Source organism: Papio anubis, chromosome 13 (assembly GCF_008728515.1).
Source record: "Papio anubis isolate 15944 chromosome 13, Panubis1.0, whole genome shotgun sequence".
Taxonomy (NCBI): Eukaryota; Metazoa; Chordata; class Mammalia; order Primates; family Cercopithecidae; genus Papio; species Papio anubis.
In genome coordinates, this window is record NC_044988.1 from 81,995,741 (window position 1) to 82,015,073 (window position 19,333).

The following is a 19,333-nucleotide window of genomic DNA, read 5'->3' on the forward strand; positions in this document are numbered from 1 at the left end:
ATAACAAAGGACTTGCTTATGGATTATAGACAATTTATGTAAAACCTCTTGGCATATAGTAGGCATTCAATTAGTGCTAAGTATAACAATAATAAACTTTATACAAGAGTCCTTTTATTAATATCAAGCAAGTCCCACAAGTAATAGGAGTTATCCAGGTTGATGGGGTGGTGAGAGGAGTCTACTTCATGACACAGTTTCTTCAGATAGTTTCCAGCATTTTTTCTTCCTCTCTTGCTGTAAATATTTATTAAAGCAGAGTGCATTCAACAGTTCTTGGCAGGATCGAGATTGAAAGAGCAAAGACATAGTCTTAAGGGGCATGCAAACCAATTGAAGAGACCTTCTGGACACAGTGAGAACACACTCCTAAAAAATAGTAAAGCAAATGTGAGGCATAAACTGAAGAAGAGGATAAGGGAGTTGGGTGAGTGTGAGGAAAGGTTGTGTAAAAGTGGATTTCGAATTGAAAAAAAAAGACAGTATTTTGATTGGCACAAAGACCATGTGAAGGCCAGGCGTGGTGGCTCACGCCTGTAATCCCAGCACTTTGGGAGGCGGAGGTGGGTGGATCACCTGAGGTCAGGAGTTCGAGACCAGCCTGGCCAACATGACAAAAACCCGTCTCTACTAAAAATACAAAAATTAGCCAGGTGTAGTGGTGGGTACCTGGAGTTGCAGCTACTTGGGAGGCTGAGGCAGGAGAATCGCATGAACCTGGGAGGCGGAGGTTGCAGTGAGCCAAGATCATGCCACTGCACTCCAGTCTAGGCAACAGAGCGAGACTCCATCTCAAAAACAAAACAAAACAAAACAAAAACCATGTGAAGATTGCTCAAGCAGTGCATGGGGAAGGTGTAGTGTGGGTTTCCTAGTGCAGATGGATGGATCCTGGGGACAGCAGGCCTGGTAGTTTGATATAGAGGAGATGCTCAGAGGGAGCAGTGAAAGGTGAAGTGAGGGAGGTAAAATGAACCCAATTTGCAGTTCACCTTGGTCATTGCATTAACTTTTCATTTTGCTGTTTCCCACAGCCCTAGCCAGTTAGCGCCTTGTTTGAATACATTCATCAATAGTCCAGAGAGGGTGAGAACTGTTAGATGAAGTATTTTTACTTTGAGATGCTCTACCTTGACTTACAATTTGAACAGATTAAGCCTGGTTTTAGCAGATCACAGGGTCTTAAGAAAAGCCAGCTAAGGGTTATGAGCTAGTTATCCCTTTGGCAACCAACACTTAAAGTGGACATGTTGAGACCTGTCTTTATCTGAAGTAATTATGGCAAGTTAAACTATGTTCCGTCTCCTCTGAGAAGATATGAGCCCCTCTGAAATATTCCTCCCTTCTTCCTATCATTTTTCTCTCACTTGACCTTCCCTTCTGATTCAAAGCTAGTTGATGGGTTGTGGAATCAGGATTTAAACCCCTCTATCAATTTTGTGAACAAAACTTAAAAAAAAAGCTAACACAGAGCCAGGCGCAGTGGCTCATGCCTGTTATCCTAGCACTTTGGGAGGCCGAGGCAGGTGGATCACCTGAGGGCAGGAGCTTGAGACCAGCCTGGCCAACATGGTGAAACTAAAAATATAAAAAATTAGCCAGACGTGATGGCAGGTGCCTATAATCCCAGCTACTCGGGAGGCTGAGGCAGGAGAATCACATGAACCCAGGTGGCGGAGGTTGCAGTGAGCTGAGATCCTGCCATTGCACTCCAGCCTGGGCGATAAGAACGAAACTTCGTCTCAAAAAAAAGAGCTAACACCATTTACTTCAAGGCGGCCCAGGATGGCACACAAGACATTTGAAAATGTAAATTACAAATAAATGATAGGTCTTCATGTGCGAGGGTATCTACTTTTTTATTTGCTTTCTCTTTCTTCCTTTTCTTTTGATTGTTGTTGTGAATAGAAATGCTATTTTTTTTTCAGTGAAAATTTTAGATAGAACAGTGTTTGATTTTCAGCATTTATTTTTATACTTCTATTATTGGAATGCCTGCGTTAGTACATAAGCTAGTATATATGGTAAAATAGTTGGGATTAAATGCAAGCTTACTGCATTGATTCCATGCTATAAGTATTTTTCCTACTTATTCTAATATATAGATATAGATATACATATACATATACTTTCATAGACATTTCATGTTTTAAGGTGTTGTCTTTTAGAGTTTTCTGTTTTTTAGCATCCCAAGTATAATTCTCTAAAGAAGGGAATGGCAAATTATTTTAATGCTTTTATTGTTTTTATTTCTAGCTTATTCCACTAAGCTCAACAAATTTCCTGTATTTAATATTAATGATGACTTGAATGATCTGTGTACCAGTGCAGTAAGCCCAAATACTACCAAAGCCACGCGGTACGCCTTGAATGTGTGGCGATATTGGTGCATGACCAACGGGCTCAAAGACCACACAGACATCACCAAGGTAAGGGACTCTTGAGTTTACTTCTTTCAGCCAACTTCACTGAGCTTCCAAATGCCCGGCACTGTGCTAAGCATTGTAGGGAACACAGAACGGTGGCTTTCTGCCTTGGGAAACTTTGGAAGAACATAAAATAGAAAAACTCCGCACACAAAGCAGAATGTAACAAGCGTTTCATGAATTTATAGATTGGAAATGCCTGAAAAGTTCAGGTGGGTAAATTAATTTCAGTTTGGTAAAACTGGAGAGATAATTGATATTTAAGTTTTTTTTTTTTTTTTGAGGAAAGGTAGGATTTCAGTAGAATTAGATGAGGACAGGAGCCTTCTAGGCTGAGGGATGTGAGGAAGAATCAAATTTGGGGAGACAGACTCACTTGCCTACAGCAGAAGCCTCATATCTTGGTATCATGGACAATAAAACCAGATTCTGATAACCCTTAAGTGCCAGGCTAAAATCTTGTGAACACTGGAAAATCACTGAAATATCTTGTTTTGGTTTTGCTAAGGAGAGACTTCATTTGAAAGGATTATTGCAGGGGCAGAGACAGGGACTATTGTAGTAGGGAAAACACTCTGACCAGAAAATCTGCAAGCATCCTAAGGATTAGACAAAAGGGAAACCACTGAAGTTGTTTGAGAGAGAAGAAACATAATGAAAGTGGTATTTTAGGGAAATAATTGGAAGTGATGAGCAAAAAGTTAATTAATGTCCTTGGTCCTCCATTTCCCCATTTGTAAAATGAGCTCTTAAATCTCTTCCAACTTGAAAGCCAGGGGTACTGGCACACACCTGTAACAGTTCCAGTTACTTAGGAGGCTAAGGCAGGAGGATTGCATGAGCCTAGGAGTTCAGGGCTACAGTGTGCTATGACCATGACTGTAAATAGCTACTGTACTCCAGCCTGGGCAACATAGCAAGACCCTGCCTCTAAAAAACAAACAAGAAAACCGAAAAACTCATCCAACTTGAAATGCCTGAGGTTTGTAAATCGTAGGAGAAAATCTTGGACATGTGGAGATAGAACATAAAGGTACTGTATTTTGATTTGACTGCATTGAGTCTAAATCAGATGTGCAGATGGAAATGGTCAACAAAGAGTTAGGAATGTGGAACTTAAAACATGGTGGAACTGTTAAAGCTGGAAGTAGACATTGAAAAGTCTTGCAAATGGATGTCATAGTTGAAGCCCAAGAGCAAGTGAGATCTCCAGGTTTGAGTGATGTGCTTAGGGAATGAACAACAGATGAAATGGGGCAGGAAACCCTGCTTTCTACTTCTGGCACCATGGTACACTACATAGTGTGAGGGGCCTTTCTACTGTACATGCAGACCAGGCAGCATCCATGGGACCAAAAAAAAAAAAAGTGCAACAGAAGCAGTGACCAGTAAGCACATATGAAAGGCAGGGTCCTCTCTGAGAGCATATGTTGATAACATTATTAAAAAAGGGAAGATGAGCTGATGAATCCTTGATGAAAAAGAGTACCTGAAAGCGTCCTAAAGCGGTTCTAGGTAGGTAGCATACCCTGGCTCCTGGCAGAGTCATATGATAATACTCTTATAAGGGAAACATCCAAAACGTAGGTGCTCAGGTTTTTTGAAGAGTCAGAGCAATTATATTTGTGCTGGGATTACAGGTGTGAGCCACTGCGCCTAGCCAAATTAAATTATAAATTAATTACAGATCTAACTAGACTGTTCCCAGTACTTGGAAGTTAGCATATTACTAATAACCAAAGGACCAAGAAGAAATCACAAAGGAAGTTATAAAATGTCTTGAACTGAATAAAAATTAAATCACCACTTATCAGAATTTGTGAGTTGTAGCTAAAATATCTATAGAGAAAAAAATTTTAGCTTTAAATGCTTATCAAGGAAAGTCTAAAATCAATGAATGTGAAACAAAAAGAACTTGAAGAAATAAAAAAATATGCTCGTGATTCTCCCACCTCAGCCTCCTGAGTAGCTGAGACAACAGGCGTGCAACACCATGCCTGGCTAATTTTTAAATTTTTTTAGAGACAAGGTCTCACTGTGTTGCCCAGGCTGATTTCAAACTCCTGGGCTCAAGCGATCCACCTGCCTTGGCCTCCTAAAGTGCTGGGATTACAGCCATGAGCCTCCATCCCCAGCCCAGTTTTTTTTTTTATTTTATTCTTTCCCACTTGGTGTCATCAGCCCCATGACCAGTCTCTGACTTCTCTTTAGTCATTTTTACATCAAGGAAGCCAATTTTATCATCCATAGTGAGTCTTGACATGGTGAATCAATTCAGAATGGTTACTAAAGGAAAATGGTTTCTTGCAATGTTTTTATAATCAATTGAAGACCTTAGTAACCTGGGAGAATAATCACCCACTAAAACTGAGTCAGAGAAAACTAAGGAGGCAAACACCACGGGCCAGAATGAACTGTTTTTTGTGTACAAACAATGTAAGTGTTGTGACTTGACATTTCTCGAGGAATTGCTTTGGCTCTGATTTTACTTTGAAACTTGTGGTATTCTGTGGAAATTAAGAAAAATGTTCTGTATCTTAAGTCAGCTTGGTTCTCCTGACACTAGGTTAATTCATTGGTTTAACGCATTTGTTTTGTTTTGAGACGGTCTCACTCTGTCACCCAGGCAGGAGTGCGGTGGTGTGATCTTGGCTCACTACAACCTCTACCTCCGGGGTTCAAGTAATCCACCTTCCTCAGCCTTCTGAGAGTAGCTGGGACTACAGATATGCACCACCATGCCTGGCTAATTTTTGTATTTTTTGTAGAGACAAGGTTTCACCATGTTGCCCAGGCTGGTCTCAAACTCAGCTCAAGCAACCCGCCTACCTGAGTCTCCCAAAGTGCTGGGATTATAGGCATGAGCCACTGTCCCCGCCTAACCCATGGTTATACAGTGCCAATCACATATTTTGGGACTTCTGGTATGTGTTAAAGACCCAGTCATAAATGAAACATAGTTCTTGTCTTCAAGGAGCTTTCAGTCCACTTCAAGAGAGAGACATAAACTAGATAAGAGAATGTACAACATGGAAAGGACCATAACAAAAATTTAAGTGCCATGGGATCCCATATGAGAGAATAACTTTGCTTAAGTTATGTAGAAAGTCAAATTTGAGCTAATTCTGGAAGAATGAATAGAGATTTTCCAAATAGAGACAGTTAGTAGAAAAAAGCATTCTCGGCAGAGGAAGTAGCATGAAAAGGCCTTATGGTTTCTAGTTACGGCAAAAAGCTTGATGAAGCTGGAAAATAGAGTACAAAGGGTACAGAAGTTCAGGTTACAGAAATAGGGTGTGTACTGGTCATCTACCGCTCCATAACAAACCACCCAAAAATATAGGGACCTAAAGCAACAGCCATTTTATTTGTTCATGATTTGATGAGTGAGTTAGCATTTTGTGCTGAGCTCAGCTGAGTACCTCCCCTACTGGTCTCACTTGGGGTACTCATATGGGTGCAGTCATTTGGATGTTAGATGGGAACAATTTGTCCCCATATTCCCACAGTCTAACTGGGCCTCCTCACAGGGCAACACCATGCACTAAACCAGTAAGAACCTATAGACAGAAGCAGGCCAGGCGCGGTCACACCTGTAATCCCAGCACTTTGGGAGGCCAAGGTGGGCCAATCACTTGAGGTCAGGAGTTAAGACCAGCCTAGCCAACGTGGTGAAGCCCCGTCTCTACTAAAAATATAAAAATTAGCCAGGCATGGTGTTGTGCACCTGTAATCCCAGCTACTCAGGAGGTTGAGGCAGGAGAATCGCTTGAACCCAGGAGGTGGATGCTGCAGTGAGCCATGATCACACCACTGCACCCCCGCCTGGGGGAAAAGGGGGGACCCTGTTTTTATAAAAAAAAAAAAAAAAAAAAAAGACAAAAGCAGCAAAAGCAGAACCCCTTGAAGCCTGGGAATTCACACATTCCTTGAAGGCTTGGAAATCACGCATTGTCACTTCTGCCATATTCTGCGGAATAAGTCACGTGGTGAAAATAAGTCACGTGGCTAGCCCAGATTCAAGGGGTGGGAAAATGGATTCTACTTGATTGGAGAAGCAGCAAAGTCTGGTTGCCAAAGGGTGTGTGTACACGGAGGGGAATTGTAGATGTCTTCTCATACTGTCAGAAGCAGATTGTGAAGACTTGCATACAAAGTAAACAGTTTGGAATTTATCCCAAGGGCACAGGAAACTATCAAAGATTTGCTTTTTGTTTTTTGTTGAAAGGGCTAACATAAAAAATAAGATTTTCTACTCAGCACCCCTTATTCAGGAACCATTCCTCTCCTATAATCCACATGGTTATTGCAGAAGCCATCACATTAGGAGAATGAATAGAATGAACTACCTTTTGGCAAGTTATTTGGATTAGATCCAATCAGAATCCTTCTTTTTGGTGTTTTGCTCCTGAAAATGAGAGTTGGTCTCTTGCTAAACCTGAAACTTTAAGATGGAAATTTGGGGGAGTGCTAGGTGGCTGTGCTTGCAGCTATGTGAAAAAAGCCACTCCGCACAAAGCAGCAGAGATGAAAGATGAGAATCCTGGCGGCCTTGGTTGGAGTCCACTCGTTCTGATATCCCTCTCTGCCTCGGCTTCCAGTTTGGTTTGTCTCTTGCAACCAAAGGAGTCTCAACTACTATAAAGAGAGCTGACCACCTGCAAGTAGGGAGTTGCAAGTGACAACATAAAAATCCAAAGCCAGCTTTGTTTTAGTACAGTGGTTTCTGGCAAGTTATTTTAACTGGTTATCGCTGGTATATAAGAAAGCTGTTTTTCTTATAGTTGCGTACCACTAACCTACTCTGATAGCTTTTCAGCTGAATCTCTTGGGGTTTCCTTGACCAACAACCAGATTATCAGAAAGCAATATTTTGTCTTTTTCCTTTCCCATATACATACATATGTATGTGTGTGTGTACATAACTTCTTTCTCTTGTGTTATCTGGTTGGTTAGAACCTCCGGAACAGTATTATATAATAACAGTGATATTGAGTAAGCTCTTCCTGTTCCTGACTTTGTAAGAAAGATTCGAATGTTTTCCTTGTGGATACAGTTTTTCTAGCTCTTGCCTGTAAATTACGCTTCATCATAGTAAGAAGATCTTTTTCTTCCTATCTAAATTTGAATTTGAATTTTTAAAAATTTGTAATGGAGGTCACATTTTTTTCAAATACTTTTCAAGTATGTGTAAGTTCATATTACTTTTTGTTTTAATGTGTGAATGTCAATTATATTAAAATATTTATTAGGATGGGATCATTTTGTGTTCACTTCAGGAGTCAAACACTTCCCATGATGCCCACAGGAGAGGTTCGATGCCTCATTCTGTCTTCCCATAATGCATTGAATGTATTGTCATCAGTCCATTCAGTCCTAAGTTTAACTTATAATACAGGTGTAACCGAACACAGGTACAGCTGCTCACCACTTGCAAAGCCAGTAACAAAGATGAGATGCAGTAAAAGAAAAGTGACTTTATTCCAGAGCTAGCAGTGGGGAAATGGCCAAGGCTAGTGCCTTAAAGAAACCATTTTCAACTTTGGCTGGAGAGAGGGGCATAAAAAAGGAACTTGGAACGGGAGGCATGCGGGAGTGCTGTTGGGCACAAGGTCTCCGTGTCTTGTTCCAGTGGCTATCTTGAGTCGTGGTCCACCTGGAGTATGGTGGCCTCACCTCAACAATAGCTGGGTTGTTGACCAGTGGCCTTGAGGTAATCTCTGGAATTTTGCAACTGGGTCTCCAGGCCTGGTTTGTCTCCAGATTAGCCCTGGAACTTCTAAGTAAGCACACAGTTAGATAAGTGTAAGTTGAATAAGTATATAATGAGATAAATGTGCATGGTGTAAGGGAGTGTCTGGTGGGAAAGGAGAGAAACAAAGGGTTTTAAGGTACATTTCAAGGCTACATTCTGAGGCTAAGGAAAGGAAAACAAAACTTTACAATTCATTTTAGGCAGGCCCAGTGGCTCAAGCTTATAATCCCAGCACTTTGGGAGGCCGAGGCAGGCAGATCGCTTGAGGTCAAGAGTTAGAGACCAGCCTGGCCAACATGGTGAACTCCCGTCTCTACTAAAAACTACAAAAATTAGCCGGGTGTGGTGGCACACACTTGTAGTCCCAACTACTCAGGAGGCTAAGGCATGAGAATCACTTGAACCCAGGAGGTGAGGCTGCAGTGAGCTGAGATTATGCCACTCCACTCCAACCTGGGCAACAGAGTGAGAATCTGTCTTAAAAAAAAAAAAAAAAAAAAATGCTTTTCAAAGCTGGAATACCTGGTTACATAGGCAGTCCTTGTTTTGAGGGGTACTATATGAACTGGAACCTGTGTGTATCAGAGCCATGCCCTCGATGTGGGTGATACTAATGTTCACACATTCTATTTAACCTAATAACATGCAAAATGAAAATTGCTTGAATTTTACTTGGGGGTAGTTTATATTTAAATACTTTGGGTTTTAATGTAATATTGGTCAGATTTGGGTTAGAAAAAAATGAAGAGTCTTTCTGTCTTTTTCTATGCTCTGAAACTATTTAAATGAAAAAGAAAAGCTGAACTGATTCCATAAAGGCATACTTTTAGGAACAATATACATCTTTGACAGTCATTTCACACTCTTTGGGGCTCTTCAGATCCTTTACCTTTTATTGAACCCATTATATTTTGCTAGACAATTGTTCAGGTTATCTAGATTTTCATATTAATATGTATAAAGTATGTGATGTTCTTTCATATTCTTTACTCTTTTATCTTCTGTATAGTCTTTCTTATTCCTAATAAGGTTTAGGTATATACATACTTCCTTTCCTCCTTTCTCACCCTCTTCATAAAGTCAGACCTGCTAGAAGTTTTTCAACTTTGAGTCTTTTCAATGATTACATTTTTATCTATCCCAATTTATTTCTTTTCTAGTCCATTAATTAATTTATTTATTTTTATTGATTCACTCTACTTTTTTTTTTTTTTTTTTTGAGACAGAGTCTTGCTCTGTTGCCCAGGCTGGAGTGCAGTGGCATGATCTCAGCTCACTCCAACCTCTGCCTTGCGGATTCAAGCGATTCTCCTGCCTCAGCCTCCCAAGTAGCTGGGACTGGACTACAGGTGCACACCACCATGCCTGGCTAATTTTTATGTTTTTTTTAGTAGAGACGGGGTTTCGCCATGTTGGCCCGGCTGGTCTTAAACTGACCTCAAGTGATCCTCCTGCCTCAGCCTCCCAAAGTGCTGAGATTACAGGCATGAGCCACCATGCCCAACCCCACTCTACGATTTTTGAGTTTAGTTTACTTTTTCTAGCTTTTTGAGTTGAATAATCAGTTTGCTTATTCTCAATAAAGTTTTCTAACAATGTCATCCAAAACTATGATGTATATTTATTATGTATACTTAGCAATATCTCATACATTTTGATATATAATATCTTCAGTTTGGTTAATTTTTAATCTATAGTTCAGCTTTTATTTTCTCCTTGATTAAGGGCTATTAGAAGAATGAATGTTAGCTGTCCAGTGTCTACTCGATAAAAAAAATATTTTATTGGGACTTTCTAATTGTCCTAGAATATGTATTCAGCTTGAATAGACCATGAGCAAGGGCTGCTTTGCCCTTTGTAGTTCCATCTTGAAAATAAAGCTTTCTTAATAGCCAAGCTCTGCCTTCTCTTCTAACTCTCTCTAAATAAGGAGCTCATTCTGTCAGGATAGTCATTCACTTTTTTTTTTTCGAGATGGAGTCTCACTCTCGTCGCCCAGGCTACAGTGCAGTGGCACAATCTTGGCTCACTGCAACCTCCACCTTCCCAGTTTAAGCAGTTCTCCTGCCTCAGCCTCCCAAGTAGCTGGGACTACAGGCACACACAACCGTGCCCAGCTAATTTTGTATTTTTAGTAGAGATGGGGTTTCACCATGTTGGCCAGGCTGGTCTTGAACTCCTGACTTAAGGTGATCCGCCCACCTTGGCCTTTCTAAGTGTTGGGATTACAGGCGTGAGCCGTCGTGTCCAGCTTTTTCATATATTTTAAACAAACAACTGATATTGAAAGCCTGTGGCTCATTAAACCACAGATATTTCAGGACCTATTCAGATAAATTCAACTGAAAAGGAACATTAACTTGCTGTGCAAAATGGACAATGTAGGGAAATGGTCTTACCCTACAGCACTGTGTCTAGTAACCAAATGTTCTGTGCAGATGTCAAGGAAATCAATGATGAAGTTATTCAGAGTTTGTTTAATTCAGGAATTTTTCAGAGAGTTTGGGTTGAATTTTATTAAAGGAGAGGGAAGCAACTATTTTCAAACAAAACCACAGGCCTTCCAAGAGAAATAGTGAAAGTTACAAACAGCCAGTAATAATAAGTGTGTATATATATGTGTTTACAGACACACATGTATGTATGTGTATGGGGGGGTGTTAATTACTATTTACACACCCTTTCACAGTCCTCTGCTTTAAGCATTACAGCCTTGGAGAGGGTATTGATTATGATGTTCTGTTTTGCAGATTGAAATACTGAGGTTTAGGCCGGGCACGGTGGCTCATGCCTGTAATCACAGCACTTTGGGAGGCCGAGGCGGGCGGGTCACGAGGTCAGGAGATCGAGACCATCCTGGCTAACACAGTGAAACCCCGTCTCTACTAAAAATACAAAAAATTAGCCAGGCATGGTGGCGGGCGCCTATAGTCCCAGCTAGTCGGGAGGCTGAGGCAGGAGAATGGCGTGAACCTGGGAGGCGGAGCTTGTAGTGAGCCGAGATCCGGCCACTGCACTCCAGCCTGGGCGACAGAGCGAGACTCCGTCTCAAAAAAAAAAAAAAAATACTGAGGTTTAAAGAGATCAGGTGCAGCCAAGTATGGAACCTAGATCTTCCAGCTTGAAATTCACTGTGCTTTCCATTAAGTCCTGCTAAGGGGTCACAAAATGTCCTCAACACAGCCCCTGGTGAGGATTAGAAGGAAGGAGGGGTCTGGCTGTGTGAGTGTCAAGTGTGTAACCTCCATGTTTGTCTCATTTGAGATCCCTGCAGTGAAGTTGAACGAGCTGCTTGAGAACTTTTATGTCACCGTTAAGAAGAGCGACGGCTCAGACTTCCTGGCCACCTCACTCCATGCTATTCGCCGAGGCCTGGACCGCATCCTGAAGAATGCAGGTGTCGGCTTTTCCATCACCAGCAGCACCTTCAGCTCCTCCACCAAGAAACTCAAGGAGAAGCTGTGGGTGCTGAGTAAGGCAGGCATGTCGGGCGCGCGTTCTCGCAACATCGTCTACTTCTCCCTCTCTGACGAGGAGGAGATGTGGCAGGCAGGGTGTCTGGGGGATGACAGCCCTATCACTCTCCTGTCCACTGTGGTCAAGTACAACAGCCAGTACCTGAACATGCGGACGCTGCAGGAGCATGCAGATCTGATGTACGGTGACATCGAGCTGCTCAAAGACCCCCAAAACCAGCCCTACTTTGCCCGGACAGACAGCGTCAAGCGGGAGAGTCGGAGCGGCTCCACCAGAGTGTGTCACGGGAAAATCTACCATGAACATTCCCGGGGACACAAACAGTGCCCTTACTGCCTCCTCTACAAGTACATGTACATCCACCGGCCGCCCACCCAAATGGAGGCCAAGTCCCCCTTCTACCTGACTGCCAGGAAGGAGGCCACAGACATGGGCAGCGTGTGGTATGAGGAGCAGAGGATGGGGCTGCGCTCTCTTCGGGGAATTGTCCCAAACTTAGCCAAGAAGGTCAAGCTGGAAAACTGTGAGAACTTCACCTTTGTCTCGTTCACTCAGGTCTCCCGGAGGCTTGGCTCCCACAGCTGCTGCCAGTGAGCCCTCCCTGGGGCCCAGCCACTGCCCTGTCACCTGCTCAGTGGGCGCTCCCTGGGGTGGCCAGGGCTGGAGCAGCTGGAGCTCCGCGGAGGCAGGGGCTGACTGGGTGTGACCTCCCGGTCTGGCAGCTCTCCCCCTGGTGTGGCCCGCTCTCCCTTTGTCTTGGGGTTTGCTTTTTAAAATGAAACTAGATGAGTCTAAATCATTCGAATGGTTTATCCAAATGTGTGTCAACTTTGTTAGCTTTTAGAATCTAACACAATGTGTAATTGCTACATGCAAGAGTGAGGAAATTCATTTTCTCTAGTGCCTTTCTAGCACAGGTTTTCTAAAAAAAAAAAAAAAAAAAAAAAAAAAAAGGAAACTGTTAAGTAGTCATTTAAAAACTCCCAGTAGCGCAGTAGCTTTAGAATGTTAGGAAGACTGTACACTTTGTTGAATTACACTCACAAGGAGGAACTGGAGAGAGGCAGACACGTTCCCTGTTTCCAGGAGACAGATTGCGCTTGACACGCCTTTGTTTTTTTTGTTGGTGGATAACGTGGTTCTGGAGGGCAGGAAGCCTTGTGTCAGGGAAGATCCTCAAGCGACACTCGGTCATCTGACAGGGACTCGGGCTGCTCCCACGGCTCCCAGCAGCGGGAGGAACCCCATCTCAGCCGCCAATGGAGAGAATTTTATGACAAAAGATTCACGCACCAGAAGGGTGTCTGTGAGAACAAGGCTTCTAGTGAACTAGACAGTTTGTACCGTGAGGGAATTTCTAGTAGTGAAGGAAAATGGCTTGGAGAAGCCAATCTGTGATCAAAATGTGAAAACCTCCTGACGCAGAAGTGCCTATGTTTTATTTCTCAGCACCATGTGAGAGCTCGTTTGGAACATTTTTTGAGGTTTCTGTCTGTTCTTCGTATCATCCCATTATTCTGTCAGCATATAGCAGTGGATCTATAAAACAAGTAAAGGTAATTTTTAGTCTTAGCCAAGAAAAGCTAACCAAACAAGCTGCAAAAAACACAGATCCCCAAAATTTCTTTATTAAAGAGCTTTGGAATATTTTTGTCAATGTATAACTTTTCAGCCACAATTAGATGTCATCATTTTAGGCTGGCACCAATGCTTGGGACACGATGATTTAGGCACCCCAGCAGGTAAGCAAACCCAGCATTAAGGATGTAGTTATAAAATGAGCGCAGCATGGTAGCTAATGCAGTTTGAAACCATTTCACTCAGGTCAAATGCAACCTGACCACATTATTTAAAAATCAGCAGAATTTTCTAATAACTACTCTGAGTGCAACCACAACTGAAAAAGGAGCCCAAAGAGTGCACAGTAATAGTAACAATAATTTCTAGGGACCTTGACTTTGTATTTGAGAAAAATCTCCTGTAACTTTATTCCATTATGCTCCTAATATGCTTTCTAATCCCAAATTAAAATTCTAATACAAATTCATTTTGTAGAAGTCTTAAAATCAGTCCTCTTTCTTTTTAAAAACATTATTTTAGTATTTATTTTAATTAATTGGTTTCTTAAAAAATCATATGCTAGTCATTGAGATATGTAATACTTCCTTTACCAGAGAAGACTCAACCAATGCTGCCTTAAGATTTAATGTTATTCCCTTTTTAGTCACTGTGCATTTATAAGTTTGTTTACTAGTTGACATTTCCTGAAAAGAGATTAATTTTGGTATTTCTCCATCTGTATATAAATAACAGGTAATATTTAATCATCAGTGTATGACTTAATATCACATAATGTTCTGGTGTGGTTTCCTGTAGTGATCTTAGGGTTTTGATTTAAAAGAAATACACAAAACATTAGGTACAATTTCCTTTAGTTTGCTAAACACCCAAAGGATATTTTGTTTTGTTGGTTCTGCACTTAAACTGAAATACAAGCTATGTGAACTATTGGGCAAAGCCTGCAGCCTAATTAAATAAAACCTCCATTTTTATTTGAATAGAGTCAAAAAGAAATTGCCATTAGGAATCACTGGGATCTTTTCAGATTTTGACCTTTTCAAAGGTAGCAATAACGACTGCAGAGGTTGTCATCTTTCTGTTGGTAGTGGCTTTTCATCAGCTCAATAGTCATCTCTCCCTCAAATGTGTTGCCTATCACCTAGTTGATGTTCCATAAAATCCCTGGGTTCTGAAGTGAATTATTATAATAAAAAATCAGGAGGGCAAATCTTCAGTGGCATCTGATGGAATAAAAGCAGTGTCTGAGCAGCCTAAAAGCTGTTTATGACATGCCACCTTGGGGAACAAGAGTGAGGAACTAAACACAGTCATCAAGTGCTAGTGTGTGCTACCCGTTGTACTAGGTACTTTATTATGCATTTGTGTATATGTGTGTGTGTATCTGTGTATACACATGTATACATAAATGTATACACAGACACACACACACACACACAAACACACACAATATGTGGTTAAGCCTGGTAAGCCTGCTAAAATGGCAAAGCGGCCTGGTGCAGTGGCTCACGCCTGTAATCCCAACACTTTGGGAGGCCAAGGTGGGCGGATCACTTGAGGTCAGGAGTTAAAGATCAGCCTGACCAACCTGGTGAAACCCCGTCTCTACTAAAAATACAAAAATTAGCCTGGTGTGGTGGCAGGCACCTGTAATGCCAGCTACTTGAGAGGCTGAGGCAGGAGAAACGCTTGAACCTGGGAGGTAGAGGTTGCAGCAAGCCGAGACCACGCCACTGCTCTCCAGCCTAGGCAACAAAGCTAGACTCCATCTCAAAAAAATAAAAAATAAATAAAATGGTGAAGCGCCTGTCCATGTGTTTGGCCAAATCCATCCTCCGAGGTCTTAAGGGGGCCGGAGTAGGAGTCCTCGTTGGTGTTCTAAGGCAGTTGTTCTGGCTTCCAGTCAGCTCTAAACCTTACCTTCTGGGGACTCCAGGATTTTCTGCTCTTGGCCTGATGCAAGAGAAAGGAGAATCCCCAGAGAAAGAAGTGGGGCGGTAAAGAGCATTTTCTCCACTTACCTTTGGGTTTTTTGTGCTCCCAAGTAGAAATACGTATCAAGAATTCACAAGTTTACTTAAGCACAGGTTGCCCCTGGGCTGTGTGTCAGGGCTGGTGGTACTGCAGGTGTTATGAGAGGATCCGTAGAGTGTCCTTCAGGTGAACTGTTGTCCACAGCACCTTTCATATCTGCTCTAAAGTGAGCCCTACTTTCTGGCTACCGCCCCCCGCCCGCCGAATCTAAGCAGACTCCGTGTTGGAAGCTTACTCTGGCACAGAAGCTAGGATGTCGCCTTAAAGGTTGTGATTCAATTGAATATAAAGAGTTTAGGGCAGTACCAGGCACATCATAAGCACGCAATAAATGTTAGCCAGCTTAGTTACAGCTTTTGGTAATAACTAATATTATGTAACTAATTTGCATTATACCACTTATTTCTTCCATTATGGAGATTCTGTCTCCCTTAAACTGTTAAACTTGAAGAAGAAACCAAACCTGATAATCTGGTTAAGTTAACACATTTCACCCATGAATTCTACCTCCAACACAACCAAGCTCTGATACCTCAGATATAAGCAAAAACAAGTGAAGGAAGAACAGAAAAGCCTTATGGGGCTTTCTGAGAAGGTTTTTCCATTGTTTAGTGTGTTTGCAAACAGGAATTTTATGGAAGTACCTAACCAAAGCTGTGAAAGATGGGTCTTCGTGGTCATGTGGCATTTTCCAGCTTTCCTTGGATTTTATGCTACATTAATTTGCCCTGGCTGATAAGTGGTGTTTGAAGAAATGTGAAATTTGGTTACTTTGATTTTTATTTTAATTCAAGGTTATTAAAAGCATCAAGCATTATATGCCACACTCAGCATTTTCATAGACATAGTCATTAGGAGAATCTGGACAAAGTAATACTCTTGTAGAAAAGGAAGCATCTTACTGTACTTGAAAGATAACTAGACTCGGAGCCACTTCACTCCTCACTTGGGCAGATGCCGATATCAATTTCCTTAGCTATAAAGTGCCATCAGTGGGATGGATCTCCACGGTGAACCGTGTTGCACTTCTACAATTCCTCAAGGTCATGTAATTAGGAAGTGGCAGAGCTAGGACGCAAAATTCCTAATTCCTGAAGGAATTCCTAATTCCTGAAGATAGTTAATCTCCTAATTTAGTGCTTCTCACCATATTGGGATGCCTTCTTTAGGAATAAGACTTTAAGACTTTTTAACTTTCAAGTTCCACAACTTCTAAAATTATTTTGCTATCTCGAAGCAGCAGAATATTGATCATTTTTCTCAGTTTAGGCTAACACAGTCCACACCGTTACCACTAAAATAAAGTAACAGAATGCTTAAATATTGTCCTTATCAAACATCCATCTTTGTTGCTTTTATGAGATGTAGATTGCTAAAAACTTTTGAGGTAGTAACCGGTTACCTTTAGGCATCAATGAACGCAAACAGTGAAGACCTCAGAGAAGAGTGACCTCATTTTCTCTACACGATCTCCAGTGTAGTCTAAGATAAGGCCCATACATAGTTAAAAGCTCATAACAGCTCTGAACAGAAGTATGTATTAAAAGTTTCAAACTTGTATATATTTTTGAATGCTTTGTTTTTGGAGTGAATTTTTAATACTCTGTGTTAAAAGAAAAACGTTCCATCGTGTAGGCAGTGTTCCTAAGTAAAAATCTTTGTTGCATTTTCCCATATAAATGAATCACCCTTATTAATATAGGAGGAGGGAGGGATTCGTGGTGACCTACCGCTGCCCTCCCCTTCTAAGAGAAGAGGAGGCCATGCGGTATGATAACTAAATGAATATCTCTGGAAGTTCCTCCATCTGACATGTGTATTCTGACATAACAGAATTTCCCAAGACTTCTTTGAGGAAGGCTGCCCATGCTTCAGACAAAGCTTACCCATTATTATTATGATTTTGAATATTTCTAGTTCATTACAGTCCAAAAAATCTACAGAAGTTCCCCATGTTCAGTGGTTGACCAGAATCTGATTGTTGTGCTCAATGAAAGCCCTTTATTATTTAGCTAATACAACTCATATGGAAATTAATTATTTCAGGAAATATGTAATAAGACCCAAAAAATCACTGGATAATATGTAGATATATTTTAGTTCCATTACTATTCATAGCAGTTAGATAACTCTCCCTCCCCACATTGAGGTGAGAATGGGCTCCTAGATACTTGGTGGTCAATATAACTGATTTGATTAATTTGCATTTAACTGTGGTTATTGTTACATCTACTGATTTGTTCAAATAAAAATTTCTAGAAGGCTCAGATTTGACTAACACTGTGTTACATGCTTTTTCGCAGCTGCCATATATTCTCATGTAATTTTTACAACCGCTCTACAAGGTATGTCTAATTATTTCCGTATTACTTACTGAGAATCTAGGCTCAGAGGAGTTAAACTTCCCAAAATCTCACTGATAAGTTGGAGAATTTAAGTTTGTAAGTTGGAGAATGCAGGTTTTCTGACTCCAAATCTAGTGCTCAGTCCATGAGACAAAACTGCCTCCTGAAGGCCATAGAAGTCCATTAACTTAAAAGAAAATTAAACACAGTTTTGGTTTGTTTGGCAACTATTTCATCTCAAGCCATACTGTGTCACCCCTCCATGTACTCTCTTACTAAATGATTGGTCACTTGGGAATTTAACCGTTCCTGGAAAGCCTGGCGGTTCCCCAGCGTTTTCTGCCTACTGAGAACCTTCTCTCTTTATCCAATAAGTAATTTGTATTACCTGTCATCTACCTTAAAGGGAAGATGGTCATGTGAATTTATTCTAATAAAACTTAGTTTACAAGCTGCGCCTGTTTTAACATTGGCGTCCCTCCTTAAAAAGTAAAGGAGTTGCCAACTTACGCCACAATTACATGCTCAGGTTTTTTACTTTTGCTATTTAATTTTGGTCAGAGGATTTTTATAATCTGTAGGCCACAGCACTGTCATAGAAAAATGTGTGTGTGTATATATATATATATATATATATATATATTTTTTTTTTTTTTTTTTTTTCTTTTTTGAGACAGAGTCTCACTCTGTTGCCCAGGCTGGAGTGCAGTGATGCAATCTCGGCTCACTGCAATCTCTGCCTCCTGGGTTCAAGCCATCCTCTCCCCTCAGCCTCCCAAGTAGCTGGGATTACAAGTGTGCGCCACCACACTCGGCTAATTTTTGTGTTTTTGGTGGAGATGGGGTTTCACCATGTTGGCCAGGCTGGTCTCGAACTCCTGACCTCAGTGATCCACCCACCTCGACCTCCCAAAGCGGAAAAATATACTTATTTACTCACTTGTTTTGTGTTCTTTTTTCCTTTATCAGGGCATATTTATTTTCTCTTTGAGACTTATAAAGCAATAGGTTATATGAAACTCTGAGATCATCTAGTCAAATTTCCCCATTTTTATCAATAAGGAAATTTAAGTCCAGAGATATTAAAGGGGCCATCCAAGATCAGCCAAACAATAAGTAATCGATTCAGGACTAGAGAACTAGTCCAGAACTCTCTCCCCCATATCATAGCTGGGAAGATTTCCATTTTCAAAAATAAACAGAACTGCACCTGGCAGAATGACATCCGGCTCGCAGAAGACCCTAGTGAGCTTCTCGTACCTTCCCGGAAAAACCCAGAGGAAGGCCAAATCTCAATTCTAGAATCTAGAAGGAATTGACGTAATTTATGAGGCATGTGGAGGTGGCTTGGGGCAAAAGTTTCCAAGTAGCTCAATTCCTGGCTTACTTCATGAAACAGGCCCTGTGAAATTAAAAACATGAAAACTATTTAGTACTTGTCCTCTTCGCCAGTCATGTCTGTCACCTTACTCGAAGTCACAGCTCCTGAGCCGGAGAAATACTCGCTGATGCTCTTAACCACTGTTACACTGGGAAGAGAAGAAGTTCATATCCACCCTCTCTTCTTTCTCCCCAATCCACTTCCTCTTCATTCTGTCCCACATCATTCTTAGAGCTAAATCATGAGCAGAAAGCAGAGAAGGACTGACTATTAGACCCATGGTGGCATCCCGAGAATAAAGCCCTTTAGGTGAAGGTAGAAACAATAAATACCTGAG

At 41.3% G+C, this 19,333-nt stretch overlaps 1 protein-coding gene across 2 annotated transcripts in view; it reads left to right on the plus strand.

Moving 5' to 3' along the window:
* Positions 1 to 17,537, plus strand: part of LOC100999647 (uncharacterized protein KIAA1958) — a 171,792-nt gene extending 154,255 nt beyond the window's left edge. For both annotated transcript variants that reach the window (XM_003911355.4, XM_003911356.4), the window contains 2 exons: positions 2,257 to 2,429; positions 11,446 to 17,537. In XM_003911355.4, coding sequence (XP_003911404.1) covers positions 2,257 to 2,429; positions 11,446 to 12,252 — 980 coding nt within the window. In that variant the 3' untranslated portion in view covers positions 12,253 to 17,537. The remainder of the gene's footprint in view (positions 1 to 2,256; positions 2,430 to 11,445) is intronic.
* The last annotated feature ends 1,796 nt before the right edge of the window (positions 17,538 to 19,333 follow it).